This window comes from Bombina bombina, chromosome 1 (genome assembly GCF_027579735.1).
Source record: "Bombina bombina isolate aBomBom1 chromosome 1, aBomBom1.pri, whole genome shotgun sequence".
NCBI classification, from domain to species: domain Eukaryota; kingdom Metazoa; phylum Chordata; class Amphibia; order Anura; family Bombinatoridae; genus Bombina; species Bombina bombina.
The window spans coordinates 838,073,534-838,087,633 of record NC_069499.1 but is presented as its reverse complement, the minus strand read 5'-3'; the positions used below and the strand labels follow the sequence as shown (position 1 = coordinate 838,087,633).

At 39.7% G+C, this 14,100-nt stretch overlaps 1 protein-coding gene across 5 annotated transcripts in view; it reads right to left on the bottom strand.

Annotated features, from left to right (window-relative positions):
• The window catches only part of LOC128646040 (IST1 homolog), a 247,831-nt gene extending 237,850 nt beyond the window's left edge, over nt 1-9,981 (bottom strand). The window contains exons 1-2 of one of the 5 annotated variants that reach the window (XM_053699455.1): nt 9,947-9,977; nt 6,874-6,955 (exon numbers count right to left, since the gene is read on the bottom strand). Coding sequence is in view for 1 of the 5 variants with exons in the window: in XM_053699451.1 (XP_053555426.1) it covers nt 9,947-9,966 (20 nt within the window). In the remaining 4 variants the exon portion in view is untranslated. Of the gene's footprint in view, nt 1-6,873; nt 6,956-9,345; nt 9,367-9,468; nt 9,598-9,946 lie in introns of those variants that run through there. The other 4 variants (XM_053699453.1, XM_053699456.1, XM_053699451.1 and 1 more) reach the window with 4 other exon arrangements.
• Nucleotides 9,982-14,100: the final 4,119 nt, after the last annotated feature.

Genomic DNA, 14,100 nt, shown 5'->3' with positions numbered 1-14,100 from the left:
TTTTTTTTTACTAGGCCAATTCCATATATATTATTCCACATTATACCATAATAAGGAACACATTAACTCTAAAGAGAATTCCCGTCATATGGGCCTAGATACATATCTAGATCAATGTACTCTGCCTTCTCTTTCAGAGGCACAATAAAATGATTTAAAATCTCCCATCACACCAACAGAAATAGGATCAGCTATAAAAGACCTCAATGCAGGGAAAAGTCCAGGGCCAGTAGGTTTTTTTTCTTCTTTTTTTTCCAACTTTTATTGCGCAAAGAGAAAAACATGGAAATTACAAAGAAATTGCAAATCACCCAACAATACAATCAGGCCCATTTATCAAGCTCCGTACGGAGCTTGAAGGGCCGTGTTTCTGGCGAGTCTTCAGACTCGCCAGAAACACAATTTATGAAGCAGCGGTCTAAAGACCGCTGCTCCATAACCATGTCTGCCTGCTCTGAGCAGGCGGACAGGAATCGCCGGAAATCAACCCGTTCGAATACGATCGGGTTGATTGACACCTCCCCGCTGGTGGCCGATTGGCCACGAGTCAGCAGGGGGCGGCGTTGCACCATCAGCTCTTGTGAGCTGCATGGAGCAATGTTAAATGCGAAGAGCGTATTGCTCTCCGCATTTAGCGAGGTCTTGCGGACCTGATCCGCAGTGTCGGATCAGGTCCGCAAGACCTTTGATAAATTGGGGCCAATATGTTGTCATACATAGTGATGTGTTACAGTTCGGGTAAAAGGAATTTTAGATCTCTTTGCACTAGGTAAGTGACATAAACAATATTTAAACTAAACATCAAATAAACAATACTGGTATTGTAAACCATGTAAGCTGTGTACATTCACTTATTTTCATATTTCTTGAAATGTTCCGCTGTTCCATACAATACAATGATAAGAGTTTTTCTCCTTATAGCCCAATCTGTAAGGCCAAATAGACCTCTATGAAGATAATCAGCCTATTGCGAGTCCCATCTCCAATCACTACGATGCATTAAAGGTGGTTCAGTGCCTGTAAGTGAGTCAACCTCAGCCGTCAAGGCCGTCGGCTTCAGTTCTGTCTCCTTGTCTGTCAAAGTCTCTGTGAGGGGTGTGTAATGAATCTTCCCAAATAAATTTCATGTCATGGAAGAAATTAAGTTTCTGCCTCTTTAGATAGCCATATTCCTCTAATGTCAGCAACTCAGTTATTTTGTCTATCCAAATTTGTCCCGTCAGAGAGTCCTGAGTTTTCCATTTAAGTGCAATCAAGGATTTCGCTCCGTTTAGCCCAATTTGCAGGGGAAATTTGGTAGTTTGTTTAGTAAAGCCATACTGGGCGTTAATTTAAAATCTTTAGCTAGGATTTTTCGGAAATGATTCTCTACAAGTTTCCAAAGCTGTCTCAACCTCTCGCAGTCCCACCACATATGTCTATAGCTACCCTGGCCTCACAGCCTCTCCAACAGTGCTCATTGGCCGATGGATAAATGGAGTGTATGCGTGTAGGGGTTAGGTACCACCTCAGTAGGGCTTTGTAATTAAGTTCTAACATTTTAGGGGAAGTTTTTAGTGTTGTGAAATCTGTATTTCCAGTCTTTTAGTTGTATAAGTTATCCCCAGCTCCTCCTGCCATTTGGTTGTGTAAAATGGAAGTTCAGTGGTATGAGTTGTCTGCAGTAAAATACGCATTTTTGAAAGAGAATGTGGGAGTGGTTTACCTGCCAAACATGCCTTTTCAAAGGAGGTAAGGTGTCTGAGGAAGTCTGCCCTGTGTGGAGATGTATAGACAAAGTGTGAAAGTTGCATATGTTTAAGCCATGAAGAGTAAGTGCCATTTTGTCGCTGTCCAAAAGCTTGCCCTCCTTGATAAACCTAGTCAGAGGTGTGGTGTAGCTCCATTCTGTCACCCTCTGGTAATTTGTAATTTGTGTCTAAACCTCCTGTAAGTTCAGCATTAATAGGAATTGGGAAGAGTGGGGATCTCTCTCCCGTTATGTAGTGTTTCTGGGCTGTCAGTGCATCCCAAGACTCAAAAAAGTGGCAATGGATTGTGGGTGTTTTACATTGTGGGAGTCTCAGTGTCTTTGGTACCCAGCATAATGCTCCTAAAGAGGGGACTTTTAATATGTGAGAGTCAATGGCTATCCAGGCTTTGTGGTCAGATGAACTATGCCAATCTAATACCCTTTGTAGAACCATGGCATCTAAATATGCCGAAATATTGGGGAGACCTAGCCCCCCCATTAGCCGCTGCTCTATATGTTGTATTCCTATTGATTCTGGGTCTGCTTTTACCCCAGATAAACACATTTATATACTTTTGCAATTGGACTGGGTACCATTTTGGCATTGATATAGGAAGAGCCTGCAGAATGTAAAGGATTCTCGGCAAGGTAGTCATTTTAATGCATTGTGTGCGTCCCCACCATGATATGGGTTTATTTGACCAAGTGTTTATGTTTAAATATTTTTTATTAGTTTAATAATGAACAGAAAGAAATAATAACTTTTTAACAATCAAATAACCAAGGATCCTTCCCTCTGGCGACCTCTGTATTGAGGCGTGTTATGAGGTAAGTTTACAATAGAATTGTAGTATAGGATGATCAATTTAAACAGTAAACGTCAACACTCTATAGGTTTCTGGTTGTAGTTATTTGAGTCCTCGAAATCTCTATTTATAGAATGTTAATATAATCTTATAGATGCCCAGAGGCCTCCTTTACTTACTCCAAATAACTTCTCACAGATTGTTGCATCTTCATATACACTCTATCTATCTGCGTTCATATCAATACATTGTCAGAAAGTGTTTATATCCATGATATTCTATCATACCTAGTGAAATTCTCATATTCAAAAAGTGGGATTACATACAGAGGTAAGGTTAGATAACTTAGGTGTATTACCAGAAAGAGAAGGGAAGGGTGGGGATGTATGGGAAGGGAAGGGGAGTGACGACACAGTATTCTTTAGTTTATCTAATATGTACATCAATGAGTTTACCCTATTCTTCTGACTCTGACCATTTAAAGGTTTATCTTCCCGCTAACTCGTCTGAGTAAATTCTATTTACTTATCCAGTAGTACCATACGGCTTGAACCGTGTCTTTATTGTCTAGAATACCTGATGCTATCTCATACATAGTGTATGTGTGATGAGTTTTATTGAGTATTTCTGTCCAGGTGGGCACTCCGGGTTTTCCAGTACCTAGCTATGCAGATCCTCGTGATTGTGCATAAAATCCTGATAAACGTGTTGATATGTTTGTTATATGTGTGGATGTGTTCATGGAGAAGAGCTTGTTGTATTGTGAGGATAATATGTTCATCTAGTATCTGGCTAAGGAAGGCCGACAGTTGTTTCCATACTCCTGATACTTCTTTGCAATCCCACCACATATGTTTATATGTTACTATTTCCCCGCACCCTCTATAGCATAATCTATTCCCTAGCGGACTCATGTGGGCTGTTCTTATGGGGGTCAAATACCAGCGATATATGGTTTTAGCAACATTTTCTTTCAGATCCACACTTATAAGTCCTTTCTCAGCTTCCTGAAATATTTTTCCCCACTCTTTGATGTCTTTACAAATGTGTAGTTCCTGCTCCCAGGCCAGCATAGTTGGGGTTTTAGTGGTGTTTTGGGTGGATTGTATGTTTATGTAAAGTAAAGAGATAGTATGTTTATCTCTGCTTTTCGATTTGCTGAAAGTTTCTATTGGGGTAGTAATGTCACTACGTGGGTGTTTAAGATATGATTGTATAGCCGAGGAGATCTGTAAGTACATGTACCAATGTAGCTTTAGTGGGTCTAGTCTCGACTGTAGTTGGATATACGAAAGTATTTTTCCGCCCGCCATGTAGTCCGCTACTCTGTACAAGCCTTTATTTTCCCATTTCTTGAGTTGATCCCCAAGTTCTCCTGGGATTATGTATCTTATTGGTATGTATAAGGAATATTGTGGTAGGAGGTGATATTTTGTCCTAGCTGTATTCCAAGTCTTCACCGTTAGGTTTGTGGTGTAAGATCTGGGATTCCCTCAGTTTTTTTGTGCTGTCTCGGGGTCCCAAATTATTGCATCTATCTCACCCCAGCCTCCCATCTTTGCTTCTAGAGTGGGCCATATAACCTCCCTAGATCTTTTCAAAAGTAGAGTATCTTGGGCAAGTCTGGCGGATCTGTAATAATCTAGTAGATTAGGGACCCCAATTCCCCCTAGCGATTTATGTCTGATTAAGACCGATTTTGCTATCCTATTCATTTTGGTGCCTCTGATAAACACTAATATTTCTTTCTGTAATGCTTCTAAGTCTGATTTTATTACTTTAATGGGAAGAGTTCTAAATAGATATAAAATCCGTGGCATGGCATTCATTTTCACTGCTGCTACCCTACCTAGCCATGAAAACTTAAAGCTTTTCCATTTTGAGAGGTCTTGTTTAATTTGTCTGAATAAAGGGATATAGTTTACTTTATATAATTGTGTGTGGCAGGCGGGAGGTGTATTCCTAGATATTTTAGATTGTGTTTCATCCATTTAAAGTTGAAGTTCGTTTGTAGTAATGTTTGGGTTTGTTGGGGGATTGCGATTGGTAGGGTTTCGCATTTTTCTGGATTAATCTTAAACCCCGAAATGTCAGAGAAAGTCTTTATTGTTTGGTATAAATTGGGTAGGGTTATCAATGGGTTTGTCAGGGTCAGTAAAATATCGTCCACAAAGAGGGCTAATTTATACTCCGATGTGTCTATCTTGATCCCCGTTATGTCTGGCTGTGAGCGAATTTTAGCCGCTAGTGGCTCTATACATAGCGCAAAAAGCAGTGGGGAGAGGGGACACCCCTGTCTGGTCCCATTTCGGATTGGAAACGGTTTTGATTTATAACCTGCTGCTGAGACTTGCGCTCCCGGGCATGAGTAGATAGTTCTCAAGGCTTTTATAAATGCCCCTTCGAATCCCATTTTACGTAATGTTAAGAACATGTATTCCCAATCAATCCTGTCGAATGCCTTCTCCGCATCCAAAGAGAGGAGCAGAGAAGGCGTTCGTGTTTCCCCCAAAATTTGAATGAGATTAGTCACTTTCCGTATATTGTCTGGGGCTTCTCTACCTTTGACAAAACCCACCTGATCTGGGTGAACTAGATGTGGGACAACATGTTTGAGATGATTCGCTATAACTTTCGTAAAAATTTTAAGGTCTTGATTGATAAGGGATATTGGGCGATAATTCTGACATTTCCTATGGTCTCTAGCAGGCTTGGGAATCACCACTATTTTAGCAGCTAGTAGTTCTGGTGGTATATTTCCCCCCTCCATAATATAATTACAAAATTTAACTAAGTGTGGGGTTAGTGCTGTTTTAAAAAGTTTATAGTATTCGGCAGGGAAGCCATCTGGTCCCGCCGCCTTCCCAGGTTTAAGATCCTTAATAGCCCCTAATACTTCCATGCAGGAAATTGGTGCGTTAAGCGCGTCCCCCTGTTCTTTGGATATTGTTTGTAACAGATCTTGGGAGAAAAATGTTGAGGCTAATATGTCTGTCTCTTCATTATGTGAAACTTTTTTCCCATCATATAATGTTCCATAGTATGTCGCGAATATGTCTACTATTTCCTGAGGGTGTGATGTTAGGGTGTTGTTTGGTGTCTCAATAGCGGGGATCGCAGAGATCTTACATCTCTCTCTGATTTTATGTGCCATGTATCTATCTGGCTTGTTTGCATATATAAAGTATTGTGCCTGAATTTTATGGATGGCCCTTGTTGCTTGTGAGTGAAGTAGTGAGGCTAATGCAGTCCGCTTGGTGCTGAGAGTGTTTTGGATAGCTTTAGTTTTGAAGTGTTTGTGTCTTTTCTCTAATTCTTCAATTTCGGTGTGTAGTTGTTTCAATTGTTGTCTATATTGCTGGACCTGTGTTGTTTTTCCTTTAATGAGGATCCCCCTTATGACTGCTTTGTGTGCTGCCCATGTAATTCCTGGGTTACTAGCAGTGTCTGTGTTTATTTGCCAATACTCCAGTAATTGTTTAAGTATGCTGTCGTGTGTTTGGGGGTTTTTGATATATGATGGGTCAAAGGTCCATGTTTTACTTCTCTTCGGGTCACACAATCCCTCCACCTGTAAGGTGAGGATTGAGTGGTCAGACCACACACAAGTGTGTATCTGAGAACTGTTGAGTAAGGGTTGTAAGATCTGGCTCACATATACATAATCCAACCTAACATAGGTCTTATGTGCTGCCGAATAGAATGTGGTCTCTCCTGTTGGGCCATATAGAGTGTTCCAAGTCTCTATCAGAGAGTGAGGTAATAGGCTTTCTTTAATTGATTTAACTATACGATTGTGTCTGGATTGTTTGTTGGTTAAGGGTTTGTTATTATTTGGGCTGATAGGTTGCATGGTGATATTAAAATCTCCGGCTAAAAATATTTTAGTGTGTGACCACTGTGTGAGTAGGTGTGATATGTGTTTGAAGAATTCGTGTTGATTCTCGTTTGGCGCATATATATTGCAGAGCGTTACTTCTGAATTTGAAATTCTACCTCTCACTATCAGGTATCTCCCGTCAGTATCTGTTAATATACTTTCTTGTGTGAAATTGAGTGAGGAGTGGATCAGAATAGATGTACCTCTCTTTTTAGATGTTGCTGTGGAGTGATAGTGTGTGTTAAAGTGTTTCGCCCAATATTTTGGGATGTTGTTCTCGAGAAAGTGGGACTCTTGGAGGAATAGTATATTAGCATGCAGAGATGTGTATTGTGTCATTGCGATGCGCCTTTTAACATCAGTATTTAACCCTCTTACATTGTGGGATAGTATCTTTATTTTAGGAAGCATGTTGATTTATGTGTTTTAGTGTAATGTATAAAGATATCTATTACCTGAGAGTCACTAGACTGGATGTTTAGCTGGATGTTTTCCCGCAAGTCATGGTTAGAGTAGGTGGTCATTGTTGTGTCGTCACTGGGAGGGAGGAGGGAATCAAAAAGAAAATACATTAATGCAAACTTAGTAAATAACTGTCTAAAGCCCTTAACCATAGGGCTCTCAATAGGTAAATTGTAAAGCATTGTGAAGATACACAAAGGAAAAAAAAGAAAAAAGTCTGTGATGCTGGGGGGAACTGTGTCCCCAACTGCATCATAGGACCCCTGCAACCGCAGCCTGGAAGAGAGCCCCAAAAGTGGGGCTCCCTCTCAATGTCCCCGCAAGAGGTCAAAACACACATGCCTTCATCCTCACATGTGTTTGTAAGGCAAACTAGAGTTATCTCAGTTAGTTTCTTTAATCATCGTTTTTCTCCAATCACTTTGTTGTAGAGAATATGTATCCATGTTTTCTCTTGACCAAGTGTTTAAAGGGACACTGAACCCAATTTTTTTATTTTGTGATTCAGATAGAGCATGCAATTTTAAGCAACTTTCTAATTTACTCCTATTATCAATTTTTCTTCGTTCTCTTGCTATCTTTATTTGAAAAAAAAGGCATCTAAGCTTTTTTTATTCAGAATTCTGGACAGCACTTTTTTATTGGTGGATGAATTTATCCACCAATCAGCAAGGACAACCCAGGTTGTTCACCAAAAATGGGCCAGCATCCAGGGCCGGTGCTAGGATTTTTGGCTACAAAGGCAAAGACACATTTTGCCGCCCCCCCCCCCCCCAAAAAAAAAAAAAAAATTGATATACCCTGTGTAATAGATATTTCTGCATGACATAAATGTGCAGGTAACAACATTTACCTACACACGCACATACTCATACAATTTTACACATGCATACATATTTTCACACACACACTTACACATATTTACAGATACATACATACACACACACACATACATATTTACACATACATACACACTCACATTTACATATACATACACACACACACACACACACACACATATTTACAAATACATACACACACATATTTACAAATACATACGTACACATTTTTACACATACACATATTTACATATACACACATATTTACATATACACACACATATTTACATATACACACACATATTTACATATACATACTTACACACACATATTTACACATACATACACATACATCTACACATACTTACACACACATATTTACACATACACACATTTACACATACACACACACAAATATTTACATATACATACACACATTTACACATACACACACACATTTACACATACACACACACATTTACACATACACACACACATTTACACATACATACACACATTTACACATACACACACACATTTACACATACACACACACATTTACACATACACACACACATTTACACATACATACACACACATATTTATACATACACACACATATTTATACATACACACACACACATATTTACACATACATACACACACATAAATACACACATTTACACATACATACACACACATATATTTACACATACATACACATTCATACACACACATTTAAACATACATAAACACACATATTTACAGCAGCATAAGTATCATGTCACTCTGAATTCACGTCTTATATCCCCAAGTTGAGCTGAGACACAGCCAAGCAAAACTCTCTCCCTACCCATCCCCCTCTCCTGTTTACACACACACACATACATATTTACACATACATACACACTCACATTTACATATACATACACACACACACACACACACACATATTTACAAATACATACACACACACATATTTACAAATACATACGTACACATTTTTACACATACACATATTTACATATACACACACATATTTACATATACATACACATACATCTACACATACTTACACACACACATATTTACAAATACATACACATACATCTACACATACTTACACACACATATTTACACATACACACATTTACACATACACACACACAAATATTTACATATACATACACACATATTTATACACACACACATTTACACATACACACACACATTTACACATACACACACACATTTACACATACACACACACATTTACACATACACACACACATTTATACATACACACACACATTTACACATACACACACACATTTACACATACACACACACATTTACACATACACACACACATACACACGCACATTTACATATACACACACACACATTTACACACACATTTACACATACACACACACATTTACACATACATACACACACATATTTATACATACACACACATATTTATACATACACACACACACATATTTACACATACATACACACACATAAATACACACATTTACGCATACATACACACACATATATTTACACATACATACACATTCATACACACACATTTAAACATACATAAACACACATATTTACAGCAGCATAAGTATCATGTCGCTCTGAATTCACGTCTTATATCCCCAAGTTGAGCTGAGACACAGCCAAGCAAAACTCTCTCCCTACCCATCCCCCTCTCCTGTTTGCCTCCCCTCTGCTTACTGTGAGGGGCTTGTGTCCGATTTCCCAGTTACATTGTGACCTCCCTCTGCAGGAACAGCTCCCTGGCTTATAAATCTTGTTTAACGAGCAGAGCACAGTATCTCTCTGCACGGAGCTAGGACTGCATTAAGCAGATACTCCCACAAATGGCACTAAGGGTTAAACACAGTGCTTTTAGGACATTAACATATATATACACACAACAGCCCTGCATAAATCAGAAAAAAATATATATATTTAAAAAAACAAAGCAAGCCTGTCCTTTAAAAGCAAGTGTTTATTTAAGCAAATGGTTCAGAACATGCAACATGGAAAATAGCTCAGACAGTGGAGTAAAAGTAAACTTGTAGTTAACTGTCTGAGCTATTTTCCGTGGTGCAGTTTCTGAGCCTGTTTGCTTAAATAAACACTTGCTTTTGCTTGCAGGACAGGCTTTGTTTTTTCTATACGCTTTACTTTAATACAGGTTTTGCTTTACCTGTGACTGTCTGCTGCCATGCCAAATCAGAACTGCTGAGTGCTGAGCTACTTGAAGTTCCAGCCAGGACAGCGCAACTCCTGCTCCAGCAGCTCCACCCCCTCATCCTTTCCCTACAGAAGCCCGCGCGCACTGAACAGATGCAGCCTGTGCGCGCGGGAAACATTTGAATTCAGCAAATATTTTTAAAAATGTAACTTAGCTACACATATGTATTAGCACGGCACCCCAATTTCTCAATTTGCCCTAAGAAAATTTAAGGTTATCTATCTAGACTGGGGGCGGACCGCAACGCAATCTGCAAATGTAAAAAAAAAAAATTTTTTTTGCTGCTGCAAGTTGTCAGTTGTCACCGGCATTTTGCGCCCACATACTGTGGCGCCCTAAGGCCATTGCCTAACTTGCCTTTATGCAAGCGCCGGCCCTGCCAGCATCTAAGCTTAGATTCTTGCATTTCAAATAAAGATACCAAGATAATGAAGAAAATTTGATAATAGGAGTAAATTGGAAAGTTGATTAAAATTTCATGCTCTATCTGAATCACGAAAGAAAAAATTTGGGTTCAGTGTCCCTTTAAGTCTCATTGAACCGAGTGTAAGAGAGCAACAATGTTGCTTTGGAATAATACTTTGGGGATCGGAGAGAGATGTATCCCTAGATATTTAAGAGTCTTAGTCTGGAGATGCAATGGGGAAACTGTCGACAGTGTATTGAAGTCGCCTGGGAAAAGGGATATGTTTAGAATTTCTGATTTGGTGGGATTTACTAAAAAATTATAATATTCTCCAAACTCCTTCAGCTCCGCCATTATCTCCTTGATAGATCGGGAAGGGTCCCTGATAGTGAAAAGGACATCATCAGCATATAGTGCTGTTTTAAAACTGTTTTGACCTATTTCATTTCCTTTTATTAATTGGTTATTTCGAATATGAGCCGCCAGTATTTCCATGGTGAGGACAAACAGAAACGGGGATAGGGGGCAACCTTGCCTTGTACCGTTGGTCATTTTAAAGGGATTAGAGAGTAGATCGTTGGCCTTTACTTGTGCTGTGGGGTGTGAGTATAGACCAAAGATTCTTTGAAGCATATTAGGACCTAAACCTATCGCAATTAATGTTTCTCGAGGAATTGCTGATAGAGCTGATCAAAGGCCTTTTCGGCATCGGTTGCAAACAAAGACTGCAGGTAACTTGTAGTGTTTTACATACGACATGAGGGTCAGTGCTCTTATAGTGTTATCCCTGGCTTCTCTATGGGGTATGAAACCTACTTGGTCCATGTGTATTATATCTGGTAGGGCATTGTTTAACCATTTTGCAAGTATTTTGCCTAATATTTTTAAATCTGTGTTTAATAATGAGATAGGCCTATAATGTTCTTGGATCTGTGGGTGTTTTGTTAGATTTTAGGAGAACCAAAACGTGTGCTAGCTGAATTTCTGGAGGTAATGCCTGTCCCTTGTCTAGAGTTTGAAACAGTTTTAAGAGATGTGGTACCAGTAAGGTCCTATACTTTTTATAGTAAGCATTGATTAAGCCATCTGGACCCAGACTTTTCCCATAGGGTAAGTCCGAGATGGCAGATAAGATCTCCTGTAGAGATATAGGAGTTTCCAGCTCCTCTTTAATAGTGGTTTGAATTTTGGGTAAGTCTACTTTTCTGATGTATAGTCCTGCATACGAGTAGGTGTGCTCGATTGATGGCTTAGAGGGAGATTATAGAGTTACTTGTAATATGCACCAAAGTGGTTCGCTATTTCCTTGCTATCATATATTATTTGATTATCTGGTGTGATTAGTTTACCAATTAGAGATTTCATAGTTTGGGATCTTAATAGTCTTGCTAGCCATGGTCCTATTCTGTTACCCTCAAAGAAGAAGGTTTTTCTTATAGATAATGCCTTTCTTTAGGCATCTATTGTTAAAATTGTGTTAATTTCTTTTCTGAGCTTTGTTATGTGTATGAGTAGTGTTTGATCATTAGATGCATTTTTGTGTTTTAGTTCCACCTGATTCAATTGAGTGGTCAGCGCTGTGATGGTAGAGTTGTATGTTTCAAAAGGCCTTATGTTTTATACATTCCCCCCTGATTACCGCTTGTGTGCTTCCCATATGTATTTAGGGTGTGTTTCAGTGGTACTATTAAATTGAAAGTATTCAGACAAGGATTTGTTCAGGGCCTCATGAGTGGCAGGGTAATGGAGTAGGGAGTCATCCATTCTCCATATGTATGGGATCGTTGGCTTATCTGGCCATTCTAGGTGAATGCTTATAACCAAATGATCTGACCATGGCATCACTTGTATGTTGGAGTCTATTAGCAAGAATAAATGGTTTCTATCTATAAACAAGTAGTCAATGCGGGTGTAGATTGCCCAAGGGTGGGAATAAAATGTATAGTTACGGTGCGTCGGATGTTGAATCCTACACCCATCAATCAGACCAAGTAAATACAGTATTTGGGAATCTGGACCGGGAGTCTGTGGACCCTGTAGATGTATCCATTGAGGGATCCAACATGATGTTGAGATCTCCACTCATAATCAAAATTCCCTTATGCTCTATTATTAGAGATAGCAAGCGCTGATAAAACCTGTGTCTATTACTGTGTGGTGCGTTCACATTAACCAGCGTAACTGGTCTGTTGAAAAGGAGGCCTATCAGAATTAGTATTCTGTCATCTGAATTGGTGACCTTGTTATGTAGTTGGAAATGTAAGTGTTTGTGAAAAATGATGCTCACCCCTTGCTTTTTAGTGGAATATAAATTGTGGTATCCCACTGGGAAAATCCTTGAGGCCAAGGTCAGTTCAGAACCAGATATAAAATGAGTCTCCTGGATAAAAAATAAAGAGTCTGTATACTTGGCAAAACTCTTGAGAGCAACTGATCTTTTGGTAGGGGAGTTGAGACCCTTTGCGTTTTGCGATATTATATGTATTTTAGGGATAGTCATATTGGTGTTTAGGGAGGTCATGTTGTCTAAAGTGTTGCTGTCTTACCTGATGGCTGAGGTCCTGGAAAGGGCGGAATGGACTCAGATTGCTCATTGCTATAAGAGGTGAATCAGCTGTGGCAGAAATAATGAGTTGTATGAAGAGGGTAACTCCCCTCTGTAACATCCTAAAGAGAGTAAGTGTACAATAAGATTTTAACAGTAACAACAATAAACAGTAATACAAATAATTAAACAATAAATACAACTTTTTTAACAAAATCCAATAGTTCACTAAGAATCATTGGGGGAATGATGGAATTGCTTCTCATCATAAGGATGGAGGAAGATTGGAGGGGGGGATTAAAGGCAGGTGTTCTTGCCAATCCACTCTGTTTGGGCGTTCATATTGCATTCTTGAGATATAGGCCCCTAGTTATCAAGCCGTCAACCTCAAATACGCTGGAATTCCGCAGCGTATTTGTGGCGAGGCTGATTCGCCTTAGTTATCAAGCCCTAGACACCGGCAAAAGTAGAATATAGTGACGTAAGCTTCGATCCGCCGGACTCAGTCTGACACAGATCGATTCTTACGTCACTACAGATGTTCCGAACACAAGTTCGGCACAATCTGACTACTTTTGCTAGTTATCAAAAAACTAGCAGGTACGCTCGGCACTTTTCCGGCACTGCGTACATGGTTTTCAAACCGCCACCCTAGAGGCGGCGGATCCCATAGGAATCAATGGGAGTCTGACCATAGCAAAAGTTCATGTTCGCTGCTGCCAGACATCCCATTGATTCCTATGGGAAACGTCTGCACCTAACACCCTAACATGTACCCCGAGTCTAAACACCCCTAATCTGTCCCCCCTACACCGCTGCAACTAAATAAAGTTATTACCCTCTAAACCGCCGCTCCCGGAGCCCACCGCAAGCTATAATAAATATGTTTACCTCTAAACCGCCGCTCCCGGTCCCTGCCCCAACTATAATGTATGTATTAACCCCTAAACCGCTGCTCCCGGACCCCGCCGCCACCTACATTATACCTATTAACCCCTATCCTGCCCCCCCTACACCGCCGCCTCTATAATAAATGTATTAACCCCTATCCTGCCCCCTACACCGTCGCCACCTATAATAAATTTATTAACCCCTATCCTGCCCCCCCTACACCGCTGCCACTATAATAAATTTATTAACCCCTGTCCTGCCCCC